This window comes from Peromyscus californicus, unplaced genomic scaffold (genome assembly GCF_007827085.1).
Source record: "Peromyscus californicus insignis strain IS unplaced genomic scaffold, ASM782708v3 Scaffold_11__1_contigs__length_118956290, whole genome shotgun sequence".
Classification (NCBI taxonomy): Eukaryota; Metazoa; Chordata; class Mammalia; order Rodentia; family Cricetidae; genus Peromyscus; species Peromyscus californicus.
This window is the reverse complement of record NW_026294402.1, coordinates 100,685,805-100,700,946: the sequence shown is the minus strand read 5'-3', so window position 1 is coordinate 100,700,946 and position 15,142 is coordinate 100,685,805. Positions and strand designations below refer to the sequence as shown.

At 45.9% G+C, this 15,142-nt stretch overlaps 1 protein-coding gene across 1 annotated transcript in view; it reads left to right on the top strand.

Annotated features, from left to right (window-relative positions):
* The window catches only part of LOC128098234 (collagen alpha-4(VI) chain-like), a 112,468-nt gene that overhangs the window by 19,214 nt on the left and 78,112 nt on the right, over positions 1-15,142 (top strand). The window contains exons 8-12 of the mRNA XM_052719067.1: positions 4,139-4,473; positions 6,520-6,598; positions 11,006-11,151; positions 11,311-11,403; positions 14,073-14,126. Of these exons, the coding sequence (XP_052575027.1) occupies positions 4,139-4,473; positions 6,520-6,598; positions 11,006-11,151; positions 11,311-11,403; positions 14,073-14,126 (707 nt within the window). The remainder of the gene's footprint in view (positions 1-4,138; positions 4,474-6,519; positions 6,599-11,005; positions 11,152-11,310; positions 11,404-14,072; positions 14,127-15,142) is intronic.

Below are 15,142 nucleotides of genomic sequence, written 5' to 3'. Positions count from 1 at the left end.
TTTGAAAATTTCATCCATGTCTATAATGCTTATCGGTCACTTTTATACCCCCATCACCCACTGTCATTCCCCTTCCACCTTGATGAACCCATTCTTCTTCCCAACAAGTAACTGTGTGTGTGTGTGTGTGTGTGTGTGTGTGTGTGTGTGTGTGTGTGTGAAACACACTGAGTTTAATTAGGGCTGACAGCCTGTGCATGGATAGGGGTTGTTTACTGTGGCAGGGGCAGGAGTCTGTATAGCTAACAAGCTACCAGGTAGTACTAATCCTGCAAGTCTATGAACTACGCTTTGAATAGAGGGAAGTGTAATATAATATGGTGAGGCATAATATAGTCATAGAATGCTATAGTATGGGGTAATGTATAATACACCATGGCATAGAATCATGTAGAAGGATGTATAATGAAACCATAAACTATAGCATTCCTACAAAAGATACTATGTATATAGGAGATGATTTTGTTATTTTATCTCTAAATGTATATGTTTTTATATACACATGATTACATGAATTATCCATTTAATTTTTTGAGACAGGACCTCTCACTGTAGGTCAGGCTAGCCTGGAACTCACTGTGTAGCCTGGCAGGCACTCGACTTGGTAATTAGCCTTAGCCTTGTGAATGCTGAGATGATGGGCATGAGCCACCATACATGGCTTTGTGTCCTTTAGCACTTTGAGGCTGAAGGGACAAAGGGAAGAAAATCTTGTTTTTTTTTTTTTTTTTTTACTTATGTACCTGTTAACAGGGTCATGTGACCTGTCAGCCTTAGCAGGAGGCAGGACGTGGGCTCTGGACATTTACAAACCCTTTGGTGCCTTACTTGATTCTTCAGAATCTGAGAGAGCAAGCAAGTACTTAAAAAAAAAAAAAATCCTTTAATCAGGATGCTTTTCCCAGCGGGAGCAGTGCCACACCTGTCTAACGTGATGTGGCTGTAAGGTGGGGTGACTCCTCTGGGGCGCAACCAACATTCTTTCTCAGATTTCTCACTCTGTGTACAGTGCTGTTCTAATGTGTTAGACGGTGTCCATGCCTCTGATAGTCACGTGGGCTCCCCCCCCCCCCCCCCCCAGGTAGATGCCATTCTTAGGATACTCAGTTCCAAGGTGAGAAAAACAGGGCGGAGAGTGGTTGCCAACAAATGGGAAACAGTGGGAGGCAGGGTTTGAATTGCCCAACCATTTGGTGTCAAAAGACAGCGCAAGCGCTGCACTGCCCGGCATAGTGGTACATGCAGGAGGAGGCAGAGGTGGAGGCGGCCAGGCAGGATCTTTGAATTCTAGGCCAGCTGTGGCTACATGATGAGACCCTGTCTCTCTTCCCACCACCCGCTCCCCTCCCCCCCCCAAAAAAAAAAGAAAAAAAGAAGTCAGGTCAGGGTCATTTTGTTTCTAGGTCAACCTCAGCTACACAGAAGGTTCAAGGATAGCCTAGGTACATGTGACCCTGTCTCAAAAACAAACATGGAAAGCAAACAGAGGCTGGGGAGTTGGAGCAGGCAGTAGAGTGATTCTGTGAAAGCATGCAGACCTGAGTTCAGACCCTAAGACAAGCATGGTGGTCCGTACTGTCGTCCCGGGGCTGGGGAGACAGAAACGGGAAGATCCTTGGGGCTCGCTGGCCAGCAAGTCTGGCTGAGTCAGTGAACTCTGGGCTCATCCAGACACCTTTGTCTCAAAAAATAAGGTGGACAAATGCCTGAAGGAGACACCCAGGGCCAACCTCTGGGCCTCCCTCACCATGCACACAGGCACATGCATATACATGTATACTCACACACATACATGAATATGTACACACACACACACACACACACACACACACACACACACGCACACATGCACACACGCACACAGGCACGCACGCACGCACACACGCACGCACGCACGCATGCATGCGACCCCCCCCAAACAAACAACAACAAAAGCCCACACAATACTCATTATGTATGCATACAGAGACTCTTCTTGTGCAACTAGGGTCCAAGAGGTGCTCGGCTTTATTATGGAAGACTCATTTGGGCTCCCTGCGTTCTATCAAAGCTTTAACATCTATTTTTGTGAAGTATTAAATTAGTGTCTTTGCTTCTGCTGCCTCAAGGTGCCCGTTGTTTGAATTTAGAAATCATTTGAAACAAACACATGGATGCAGTTATTTCAAAGATGGAGGCTGAGGTGTAACTCGGTGGTAGAGAACACTTGCCCAAAACAAACCAAACCAAACCAAACCAAACCAAACCAAACCAAACCAGACAAAAAAGCAAAAGTCAATAAACAAAACAAAAAAGAAGCAAGGACCGTGGGATGGCCTGCATGTTCGGATTCTCCAGATATCGAAGTCCAGTACTTTCTTTCTTTGTAGGTGAACGGTGCCCACCTTTTCTTTCCCTACATTTTGTACCAGGTGGATTAAGGTTCTTGTTCATTCAGTTTTGCCTTTACCTTTTTGATGCAATTGGGCCAGACACTTTAATAACAGCTAGGAACTAATTAATTACAGAATTGTAGAGTCACAAAGCTGGAAAAGACCTTGGAGGCTGCCTGCCAAGATCCAGCTCTCTCCACCAACAGGAAGGAAAATGGCTCCTCGCATTTGTCAATTACTGAATAAAACCAGTTGAGAAGGTTCTAGGGGAAATGTAAGTTAGCAACACAATACTCTGTCACACTGATAAAGCAAAAGTTCTCTTGTATGAAGTTGGGTCTAACGTAGAAATGGGATTTACATCTGTAAAACTGCTCTTTTGTGAAACAGAACTAGATTTTAAAACAAAGCAAAATCCAGTTATTTTATATGAAAACAGGAGTAAGACACTTTCCACTGTGCTAGTTTTAGGAACATACCAGCTGGTGTGGGTATGATCTTCAGGGGCGCTAGAACCTCATGGCCCAGCCCTGGGTCTCAGATCTCTGGGAAATGTTTCATGGGTGAAGGGTAACTACATACTTATTCCTTCCCAAATTGTATCACCTAATCTTCAGTTTTAAGTCTTCTAATTCTAACATGGCCATTTAGCAAAATAACAATTACGGGTCCTATCTAGGGCCTCAAGTATTCCAATGCGTGTGTGTGTGTGTGTGTGTGTGTGTGTGTGTGTGTGTGTGTGTGTGTGTGTGTGTGGTCAGAGGACAACTTACAGCAGTTTGTTCTCCTTCCACTATGTGGGTCTTGAACTCAGGTCCTCTGTCTTGACAGCAAGCGCCTTTAACCACTGAGCCATCCTGCCAGCCTACAATGTGTGAAGATTTAAGGAAGGAATGTCCACATACTCAGCTCGCCTTGAGTAGTTTTAAGCTATGCATTGCCTCTGTTGAAGTAATTCATAGTGCTAGCTCTTCCATGGCTGCTAGTTTATTCATTCATCTACATTCTAACCTAGATGTTATCTGTGAGCATCAATTTTGCATTCTCGATGGAATTTTGTAAATGGGCTTATTATACACTAATTATAGCCTGAAACACCAGTGGACCTTCAAATTCTAGATTAAGCCTCCCCAGAGGGCCTTACATTTCAGGCAGAAGAAACAGAAAACAGATAATACTATTCAGCTCTGACCTTTTCTAATAGTCTGCCACACCCCCCAAAAAGGCTGATGTATGGACAGTAGATGAGGAAGAAAACTCCCAGGGTGGAAGGTGAGTTACAAGTACTGCTGAAAGAGACTCAAGACTTATTTATAGGCCACCCTTACCTCTCAGACATCCAACGATTGTCTGTATTAGGTCATGGGATGATAGGTTGACACAGCACCCACTCTTAAGGAACTAAGTAAAGATTCAATGGACACATAGGACATTAAGTACTTGATCGGAGGAGGTGCAGGTAAAAACTGGAGAAATCTTGGAGGAGGGCAAGGCAGGCATTTGGACTGCTACTTAAAGGACTTGAATATGTCAACCAGCTACATAGGAAAGGACACTCCAGGCGGAGGGACTAAGATCTGCAGTGACAAAGACACGGCATAGCCTATTTTGTATCAGTTGGCTTTTTACCACAGTACACCCTCCAAATGTAACCCACCATTGTTCAGGCTTGGACTTGTGGGACTTGCCTGGGGGAGTGTTCTTTCTGGCTTGGGTACTATCTTCTGCAGCTGCAGGTGATTGATACCACTTTCCCGCTTTCAAAGGATGCGGTGTGGATCTGTCTGTCGGAATTGATATCTCAACCTCTTCAGAGCGAGCTCAGCGGGAACTTCCAGAGTTGCTGCCGCGGCTGATGCAACAGCTGGCCTTGCTTTCTAACATCAGCTGTGACACTCCTGGCCAGATGGACCTGAGGTTCCGCTACGTGATTCCAGGCTCCAGCGGCCAGCTTGTCTTTGACTCAGGCTTTGAGAAATACAGTGATGAGACCATCCAGAAGTTCTTGATACATCAGGCTTCCGTGAACAACCGTATGGATGTAGACTTCCTCCAGTCCCTGGGAGACACTGCCATCCACCTGTCTTTTGCTAAAGTGAAGGTAATGCATGCCTCGGACCCAGTCTATGGAGTCTGCCCCAGTCTTGGGGCAGGGTAGGATAAAAAGGTTTTGTAACTGAAGCCAACAGAACTGACAAGAGGTGGGCTTTCATTCTACGGCCATGTCTTTCTTTATTAAGCCCTGGAGGCTCTGTGCTAAGCAGTACTAGGAGGGAGCAAAGAATATAGCCCTGCCTTCCAACTGCCCACTGGTGAGTGATCCAAATCCTTCCATGACATAATTCATCCTTTTGTTTGTTTGTTTGTGACAAGGTCTCTCTATGAAGCCCAGGCTGGCCTTGAACTCACAGAACTCCACCTGCCTCTCTGCCTTCCCAGTGCTGGGATTAAGGGGTGCGCCACCATACCTTCCCTGCACAATTCTTTCTTAAGACATTTAGAGAATGCTGTAAGATGCTCCCTAGTCTTTTGTATTCACTCATAGCTTTTCAGAGTTCAACTGTTATTTCTGTAGTCATCACCTTGAGCTAGCCCAAGCTCATCCATGAAGCTTCTCCCTTCCTGATGCCCCTTGAACGGTATACTTCAGGCGTAACTAACACTTAGTTTTTCCTACATTCACAATCCAACGTCCCCTGCCTGCCTTCTCTCCTCTTGTTAATGGCACTTTGATATTTTTTGAATGGATAAAGATGGAGGAGATAATTTTTAAAGTATCTTTAAGTGAAGGGTTTAGACGGTCTCGGCTCTTCCTCGAGAAGTTGAAATGAAAATAGGACCTTGAGAGCTTGTTTGGAGGTTCTAGCAGGGGAGCGCAGCTACTCGTATACCCTTGACCGAAGACCGGTCCTCCTCTATTCGGGGAAGGTCGTCAATGACAGAGAAATGGAATGAGATCTACATGAACAGCCTGGACATGAGTGGGGGTAATGAAAGGCGAGGGTTGAGGGAAAGAGAGCTTGGGGGAGCGGGAGATCCCAGCTGGATCAACAACAGAGAGGGAGAACAAGGAATAGGAGACCATGGTAAATGAAGACCACATGAGAATAGGAAGAAGCAAAGTGCTAGAGAGGCCCACAGAAATCCACAAAGATACCCACACAACAGACTGCTGGCAATGGTCGAGAGACAGCCCGAACTGACCTACTCTGGTGATGGGATGGCCAAACACCCTAATTGTTGTGCTAGAAACCTCATCCAACTACTGAGGGATCTGGATGCAGAGATACATGGCTAGGCCCCGGGTGGAGCTCTGGGAGTCCAATTAGCGAGAATGAGGAGGGTTTATATGAGCGAGAATTGTTGAGACCAAGGTTGGATAAAGCACAGGGACAAATAGCCAAACGAATGGAAACACATGAACTATGAACCAATGGCTGAGGGGTCCCCACTGGATCAGGCCCTCTGAATGGGTGAGACAGTTGATTGGCTTGATCTGTTTGGGAGGCATCCAGACAGTGGGACCAGATCTTGTGCTCATTGCATGAGTTGGCTGTTTGAAACCTGGGGCCTATGCAGGATTGTTTGGCTCGGCCTGGGAGGAGGGGACTAGACTTACCTGGACTGAGTCTACCAGGTTGACCTCAGTCTGTGGGGAAGGCTTTGCCCTGGAGGAGATGGGAATGGGGGGCGGGCTGGGGGGAAGGTGAGGGGGACGGGAGGGGGGAGAACAAGGGAATCCGTGGCTGATATGTAGAACTGAATTGTATTGCAAAATAAATTATAAAAAAAAAAAAAAAAAAGAAAATAGGTTTGTAAGTTAGTAACAAATGGATTGGTCAAAAGGAATACATTAAAAGGCTGGGCACACACACAAAAAATTCACTTGTATTTTTAAGAATTGTGTCGTGGTGGTGGTGGCACAAACCTTTAATCCTAGCACATGGGAAGCAGAGGCAGGCAGATCTCGGAGTTAGAGGCCAGCCTGGTCTACAGAGCTAGTTCTAGGACAGCCAGTGCTACAAAGAGAAACCTGGTCTTGAAACCCGCCCCACCCCCACAAAAATTCTGTGTACTTCTTCATTCCCTTTTCTTCTTCCTTCTTTCTTTTCCCCTCTGTTCTTCCTGCTCTCTTCCCCACTCTCAGGTCCTTTTAGTGCTTACGGATGGACTTGACGAGGACCCACAGAGGCTGAGGAGAACCTCAGAATTGCTTCGTAGCAGAGGTAAGTAAGTGTGCAGGTGCCCTGCCTGGCCTGGCCCCTCCCACCAAGCCCCTCCCACCAAGGCCCCTCCCACCAAGGCCCCTCCCACCAAGGCCCCTCCCACCAAGGCCCCTCCCACCAAGGCTGAGCTCCTTTATACCTCAAGTGGAGACGGACTCCAGGAAGCCACCTGCTTTAGTGGATAGAGCACATTTCCACCAGGCCGAGGCCCTGTCTCCCTTGTGTAAGTCAGGGGTTTGGAGGCATCTCCCCCTCCTAGCATCCCTGATGTCAGAGCTGCTTGGACGGTTTGCAGATGCCACTGTACTCCAGTAGTGTCGTCTCGTATTTTAGGTTTCTCAGAAGTCTCTGTGTTTTTTCCTTAAACACTGGAGTCAGCTGGAAGCCGAGCCTTGCTCTTAGCTCGGCAATTTTCTCCAGTCTTTCCCTCTGCCCTCCTCCACTTTTAAGGGCCGGGGAGCTACTCCAGGTGGCATGCTTGTGAAATTAGAAGATGCCCATTGCCCAGAGCGGAGGCAGCCCTGTGCAGGCTGCTGGCTGCATTTCAGAGCTCACTTGCTGCTCAGCTGGATGTCCTAGCGTAGGACAATTTTTCATCTGCATAAAGTGGCTTTGACTCTTCTCACTTTGTGTCACATGGAGCAAACGCAGGATGAATATCCTTGTTCAATATGACTTGTTCAAGCTCCCTTGAGGCGGGATAAAAAGGAAGGGAGAATGCCGGGGACACAAGGACAGGGGGAGGGGGAAGAGGGAGGAAGAGAGGTCTCTCATCCTGGAATCTGGTTGAAGCTTCTCACCCCCAGAAAAGCACAACTGACCGCTGCTTGAGGCTGTCCCCCCTCCACCCTGTAAACCCACAATTTTCTAAGAATCTCACCAGAAACCCCATTTACAGGGAAGGGATATGTGCCGAACCCCTGGTGGTTCTGGTTTTCTGGGATTTATTGGACTCTAATTCCATCTATGGCATCTCCAGAACTACCTCAGTTATCCATCTCACTTATCAGAAGAAGCAGGGGCGGAAGAAGACGTTCCTTAGCAATCTTTTGAGATGTAACTTGAGAACCACCAAAATGTACACAATGCTAAGGCTTAGATAATTCATTCTTACTCTCTCAGAGAAGCCCGGACGCATACTTCGGTCTATCTTAATTCCTGCTACTCCTTCTTTGGGGGAACCCACCCCATGGTGGACAAATCTTTCTTTTGAGCACCCCTCTTTCTTTTAACCCTCACAATCAAGCCTGTATTAGAATACCTTTAATAAAATCTCCAACTCTGCTTCACAAACAGGCTAGTCCTGCAATTCTTCTCTGTGTTGACAACATGAACCCTGGTTTGGCTTGAGGTTAGGTCTTTAAAAGTTTGGAGGAAGTCTCCAGCTGCTGAGGAAGGCAGTGTGGAGCTATGTGTCAGTCCCCTCATGGATGACACCTTTGTCCTTCTCCTTTGATGGAATGTATTCAATATATCTTACTGAGGATGATTTTGCCATTGATGTTGGAAAGCATTTTTTTTAAAGATTTATTTATTTATTATGTACACAGAAGAGGGTGTCAGATCTCATTACAGATGGTTGTGAGCCACCAGGTGGGTGCTGGGAATTGAACTCAGGACCTCTGGAAGAGCAGTCGGTGCTCTCAACCTCTGAGCCATCTCTCCAGCCCTGGAAAGCATTTTTATTATTATTATTTTTAAATGACAGCTTGCTTCCAGATGAACTTACTTCTTTGATTACTCTGGAAGTTTAAACTGTTGCAACTTTTTTTCTGGAAGAAATTTGGGAGTGTGTGACAAGAGACTGAAAACTTGTCTAACACGTTAGTTGCCAAGAACATATTTTTAAGGAGTAAATTGGGAATATGTAGAAGACAGCAGCTTGTTCAGTAGCAAAAAGCCAGCTGCGTATATGCTGAGAGTTTACTGATCAAAATATTAATGGTAATATTGTTATGGTAACAAACATGGCAATTCCTGCTTGAATTTCTTTCTTTTTCTTTTCTCTTCTTTTCTCTCTTTCCTTCTTTCTTTCTTTTCTTCCTTCCTTCCTTCCTTCCTTCCTTCCTTCCTTCCTTCCTCTCTCTCTCTCTCTCTCTCTCTCTCTCTCTCTCTCTCTCTCTCTCTCTCTCTTTCTTTCGAGACAGAGTTTCTCTGCATAGCCCTTGCTGTCCTGGAACTCACTTGGTAGACCAGGGTAGCCTCGAACTCAGAGATCCAGAGATCCACCTGCCTCTGCCTCCCGAGTGCTGGGATCAAAGGCATGCACTGCCGCCCACTGATTGAATTTCTTAAACACCCTTGATCATTTGGTCTCGTTGTGTGAACAGACTGATATTTTGACTGATAATTGAGTGCCTGTCTCATTAGTCAGGATAGGCTCTGCCTACACCCACATAACCTCCAAACCTCAGTGGCGTGAGGTGCTCAGAATAGATGCACTTAGCGCTTCCTGCCCACAGCTCAAAATCCCTGGCCCTTGTTAACTGCTGTGGCCAGAGAAACAGGGTGGAATCGAACACTCTTCTGAGGACTTGTTTCTGGGAGTGACACCTGTCACTCTGTTCACATCTCCTTGGTTGGAACAACTACATTATCACTCTGAACTGAAAATAGTTTTCAAGATAAGGAATTGAGGCTTACTGAAGTTTATAACCTTCTCTAAGAAGTAAAGTCCTGGGGCTGGAGGATGGCTCAGTGGTCAAGACTACTGTTGCTCTTACAGAGGACCTGGACTTGGTTCCCAGCACCCACATGGAGGCCCACAACTATCTGTAACTCCAGTTCCAGGGGATCCTGGAACTTGCTCTTCTGACCTCTGAGGGTACCTGGCATGTATTTGGTGCACAGACATATGTGTAGGCAAAACACTCATACACAGAAAATAAAAGAAATCTAAAACAAATTTAGAAGTGCAATCTTACCATGCACCCTCAAGAAGGAGACCAGAATATTCATAAACAGTCACATGATTACCATAATTTCCCCCATCCTCCCCTCCTTTCCTTACCAGGGCCATGTGTATATTAAGCAAGTGCTCCATCATTATGTGACATCCACATCCCTGGACATTATTTATCGATTTTAACTTTTATTTATTTGTATATGTTCATGTGTGTGTGCATTGTCAAGTCCCAAGAAACTTGGGACAAGTCTCACTCAGTACCTGTGGCTCCTCCTAGCACTTCTTACCCTGCCTCCTACCCTAACCTCTCCAGCCCAGGGCTGGGCTCCCTCCCCCCAGCTTCTGATTCCTGTCTAATCCAGCCATTGTGGCCACATGCTCTAGTCTTTCCTCTCTTGGCTCTGCTCTTGGATCCTCTCTTGTCTGCTTGCCCTCTCTCCTCTTCCTCCCTCCTCTTCCTCTCTTGCTCTTTCCCCTCTCTCTCCTCTCATGGCCCGATTCAGTCTGGACCATTCCAGAAGCCTCTGGCCATTCTCCCCCTCATATCTACAATAAAACCTTTCTCCTCAATCATGCCTTGGAGTGGCCATGTCCTCATTGTCACTCACACACATGCATGTGTTTATGTGGATGCATGCCATGGCACCTATGCGGAGGGCAGAGGACCCCAGGCAGGAGTCAGTTCTCTCCTTCCACCATGTGGGTCTGGGGATTGAACGCGGCTTGTTAGACTTGGCAACAAGGGCCTTTATTTACATCTTACCAGTCCCTGGACATAATTTCCAAGAGTCAACTTCAAGTCAACTTCAAGGATAGGTTTAGAAGGATCTAACAATACAGGAAAGGTACCCAAGGGCTGGAGAGCTGGCTCAGTGGTAAAGAGCACTGGCTACTCTTCCAGAGGACTCAAGTTGAATTTCAGGTACCCACATGGCAGCTCACAACCATCTGTAACTCCAGTCCTGGGAGACCTGATACCGACTCTGGTCTCTGTGGGTACTACATGTGGTGCACAGACACGCACTCAGGCAAACGCTCACACACATGAAATAAAAATAAATAAAATCTCAAAAATTAAAAAAGAAAGGCACTCGAGGGGGAGGCAGGATGACCGCTGATAATTTGAGGTTAGCCTGGGCTTTCTTGAGAGCACTGGGCCAGCTTGGGCTACATAGGTAGATTCTGTATGAAGGAAAGAAAGAAGCCCAAACCAAACAAGCCAACAATACTAACAACAGTGAAAAAGAAGGCTAGTTAGCCCATGCAGCCCAAGTGGGCCTTGAACTCCTGATCTTCATGCCTCAGCTTGCGTGTTCCGGGGCTGCAGATGTAAGCCTCCCTACCTGGCCTGGGAACTGATTTTGATTTGAACAAAAATGCACTTGAGACAAGGACTGAGGGTGTGGCAGTGGTGGATGATGGGTGACCATCTGGGGCTGAGGCAGAGACAGATGATTCTGAAGATAGGTAAGTAACCCTCCCCTACCCCCGATACCTTGAAGGACTCTCCGGACTCCTGCTCATTGGCCTGGAAGGCGTACAGAAGTTAGAAGAGCTGCAGGAGCTGGAGTTCGGCAGGGGGTTCGAGTACCGGCAGCCTCTGAGCGTCCATCTGCCGTCCCTCCCCAGGGTCTTACTGAAGCAGCTCGTGAGTCCTCTTCCAAAGTGTCCTCCACTTGATCCCAATGATGATAATGACTTTGAAAAGCTTTGGGGGTGGGTGGGGATTTTGCCTGTCTAGTGTGTGGTATGGTCCAGGGTGATATAGAAAGAAAAAGCTGTACATGACACAGGTTCTGTGTTTCAGGACACAGTTGTGGAGAGGACATGCTGTCACGTGTATGCCAAGTGTTATGGAGATGATGGGCTCCGAGGTGATCCTGGGAGTCTTGGGAGGGAGGTAAGAATTCCTGGTGGAGGGAATGCACACCAAGGCTGACATCCTCACAGCCTTCTTTCTGATTTTACAGTCGTAACAAGTCTTTGAGGACCTTGCTGTTTTACATAGTGATCTTGAAGTTCTGAGAGCGGACACTACTCTCTCCCTGAACCGTACAGTGTGAAAGGCATTTGAGAGCTGAGCTCCGGTGTTTACCTGACGTCACCATGGTCTATTCTTTCTACCACATAGTGCTGCCTCTTTATGTTGATCTAAAATCATTTTTCATTTTAGTTTTCGTTGCATTTATCTGTGTGCATGTGCATATGCACATGTGCAGGCTGCGGTGTTCCGATGGAGGTCAGAGGACAATCTCTGTAGTCAGTTCTCTCTTTCCACGATGTGGGCCCCAGGGATCAAATTCAGGTTATAAGTTTTTGTTTGTTTTGTCTTCTTTTTTGAGAAAGGGTCTGGCCTAGAACTTGCTCTGTACACCCGGCTGGCCTTGAACTCTCATAGGTCTGCCTGCCTATTCCTCCCAAGTGCTGGACTTAAAGGGTGTACTTTTATTGGCTGGGCCATCTTGCCAGCCAAGTTGTTTTACATTTTTTTTATTTGTATGTGTGGGTGTGTGTGGAGGCCACGGGTCAACATCTGGAATCTCCCTCAGTGGCAGCTGTCCGCTTTAATTTTTGAGACTGTCTTTTGCTGAACCTGGAGCTTACCATTTGGCTAGGCCAGGCAACTGGCCAGCAAGTGGCAGAGTCCTCCTGTCTCCACCTTCCTAGTGCAGGGATTATAGGTGCATGCTGTCACACCCAGCTGTGTGGGTGCTGAGGCTCAAAGTCAGGGCCTCAGGCCTGTGGGCAAGTACTTTTTACCTAAGGAGCCCTCTTCAAGTATCCCCACATGTTTAACTGACAAATGCAGTTTTAGATCCTTCCTTTGCACAGGATCTCCACTTACCAAACATTTACCTGGCCAGCATCTTCTTTTTTTTTTCTCCAGCAATAAATACCTTTCCCCCTCCTAACGTTTTTCTCACAGCATTAAACTTTGAGAAACCATAACAGTCATTGGCTTCATGTGGCAGTTGATTTTCATCTTTGTTAACTCTGACTTAACTGACAGGAAAATTAGTACTTAACACTTTGAAGGAAGAATAGCTCGTAGACATATTCCTCGTATTCAGGGCTGGCCAGATTCCAAGGTACATCCAGGAGCCAAAGTTTTGTGACAGGCGCATAGCCTCAAATCCAAGTGTGAGGTTGAGCCAAACCCACCAACCTTGACACTGCCCTTGAACTCTCTAGGCAGCTAAGGTGACCTTGAGCTGAGGATAATTACAGATGTGTCCCAGGTATGGTGGCACACACCTGTAATTATCCCCAGCTCAGTACCTGGCTGGAAGGAGTTCTTTTTTTTTTTTTTTTTTTTTCATTTGAAGATTTAATTTTATTTTTACTTGCCTGTATGCACCCATGCCTATGTATGGATATATGCAAACAAGTGTTGGTATCTGTAGAGGAAAAGGCATCTGACCCCATCTGTTGTGGGTGTTGGGAACTGAACTTGGGTCTTCATCAAGAGTAGTTTGCTCTCTTAACTGTGGAGCCATCTCCCCAAGCCCTGGCCTGTAATGACTTTGGAGGTCAGTCCTATCAATCGAAAGCAGTGCAAAATATGCAATGACTTTTTTATTTTTTGTTTTTGTTTTTTGAGATAAGGTCATATGTGGCCCAGCCTGGCCTTGAACTTCTTATGTAGCTGAATATAACCATGATGATTTGATCCTTCTGGCTTCAATTCCCAAGTAGCAGGATCAGAGGCATGTACTACCATGTTCAGTCGATGTAGTGTTGGGAATCGAACCAGGGTTTCATGCATGCCAGGAAAGCACTCTGCCAACTCAGTTACACGCCTGTCTCTATACAGACTTGGAAAAAGAAATCGAAGCCAAGCCTTAGTGACAGGCTTGTCTCGCTCATGTTCTACAATGTTAGACTAGAGGATTGAGTTTGGGAACCCCTTACTGTGTGTGTGGCAACTAAGAGGCCATGTCTCGAATGCCAGAAATGACAGGGTGAGAAAATGTTGATTTCCCTGCTCGGTTAGAATTGAGTAGTGCTTGGTTGTAATGAATTTTACAAATACAACATGTCTCACTGATCTTATCAGTGGATTTTAGGCTAAATAAACAAGTCTACCTTTCAAATGGCAAGCCAACATTCCTTAGGATGACACAGTTTGTAAACCTGAAACTGAAAAAAGAAGACTAAACAGTTGAATCAGAAATGAACCTTCCTCATGAGTCATCGGAGACAGGACCTTTGCAGATGGTGTTAAACAAGGACAGAGACCCGTTTAGGAACAACACTTAAAAAAACCAGCTTTAAATTAGAAACTGGTCTCGATTGAAGTTTTTATGATCGGATGGTTTAAAAATATTTTGGAATCATAACAATAATCTGATGAGCCAAACAAATAATTGTTCATATTCTCCCTGTAGTACAGGCCGAGAATCTCCATTTCTGTGTACCTCCTCCAGTAGCTAATGGATTTTTCAGTAACATATGGACCTAGTGAGACAAGCTTGCCTCATAGTAGCAATTGAAACTTTTTGCATAGATTTGAGAAATGATGAAGAATCCAAAGTCCAAGTTACTTATTTGAGTTTCTTGTCTTCTCAGGGAGAGAGGGGTTTGGACGGACTTCCTGGCTACCCTGGTGAAGAGGGTGATTATGTGAGTACTGGGTCTTTCTCCTTCTCCTCTTCCTTCCTCTTCCCCTCTCCCACTTCATCCATCAGCTAAATTGAGGTGATTTGTTCCAATTATTGAGACACCCGTAATTATAACAGGTGTGACGAGGTGAGTTGAAGAGAGTCCAAGTCCATTCTTACCACATAATGCAATCATTCAGCTTTCTTGGGTGTCAGTGAAGGTTCTGGAGTTATGGTGAACCACTGAAGGTTTGCATAAAACCCTGGATACCTCATGCCACCCCAGGACGTGCTGCATGAGAAGTATACACCATTTGTTTATCAGCGAGACGAATGTACATCATAGACAGAACTGTGAGGTAGGAGAGCAGAATGTGGTAGAGACCATCTTCATCTCATCTCAGAAATACCAGGAGGATTTAATAATTCTGTGGTTTTTCCAGATGATTTTTTTTAACAGTCCTTTGTTCCACGAGCCTGCTTTAACGTTGATTCGCATGTACATCACTGGTTCTCTAGCTTTCTGGTCTCAAGACTGTCGGGTGTTCTGTATTGTGAGGGTGAGTTGAAGAAAGAGGGTCACTCCAAGATGAATTTTAGGCTCTCTGCAGCATGGAAGGAGCAGTTTGAGGAACGGTACCTCAAACAGCCGTGCAGAAGCATACTTATTGATAGTCACACAAAAGTTGTTTTTTGGGTAAAACAAGTTCCTCAGACCAAAGCCCCTGATCTAATCTTTGTGTTTTCTGAAGGAAAACGGTCACATCCCTGCACCCTTAGTCCTTACTGTATACTGTTTGCAGTACCTAATAATTCAAGACACTCCAGGTGTGCCAGGAGAGTCTTGGGACCAAAGTTATACAAAGACTGTAAAGCTCCTTCAGAAAAACAACTCTGTAGGAAACAGAAAACGATCACCATTTCCCACAGTGATTTCTTCATGGTCTAAGTACTTCTAGAAAACAACTCTTTGTTCTGATGTTTACCTGAGGTACAGGGAAAACAACTGCTTCATTCTGATGTTTGTCCCAGACACAA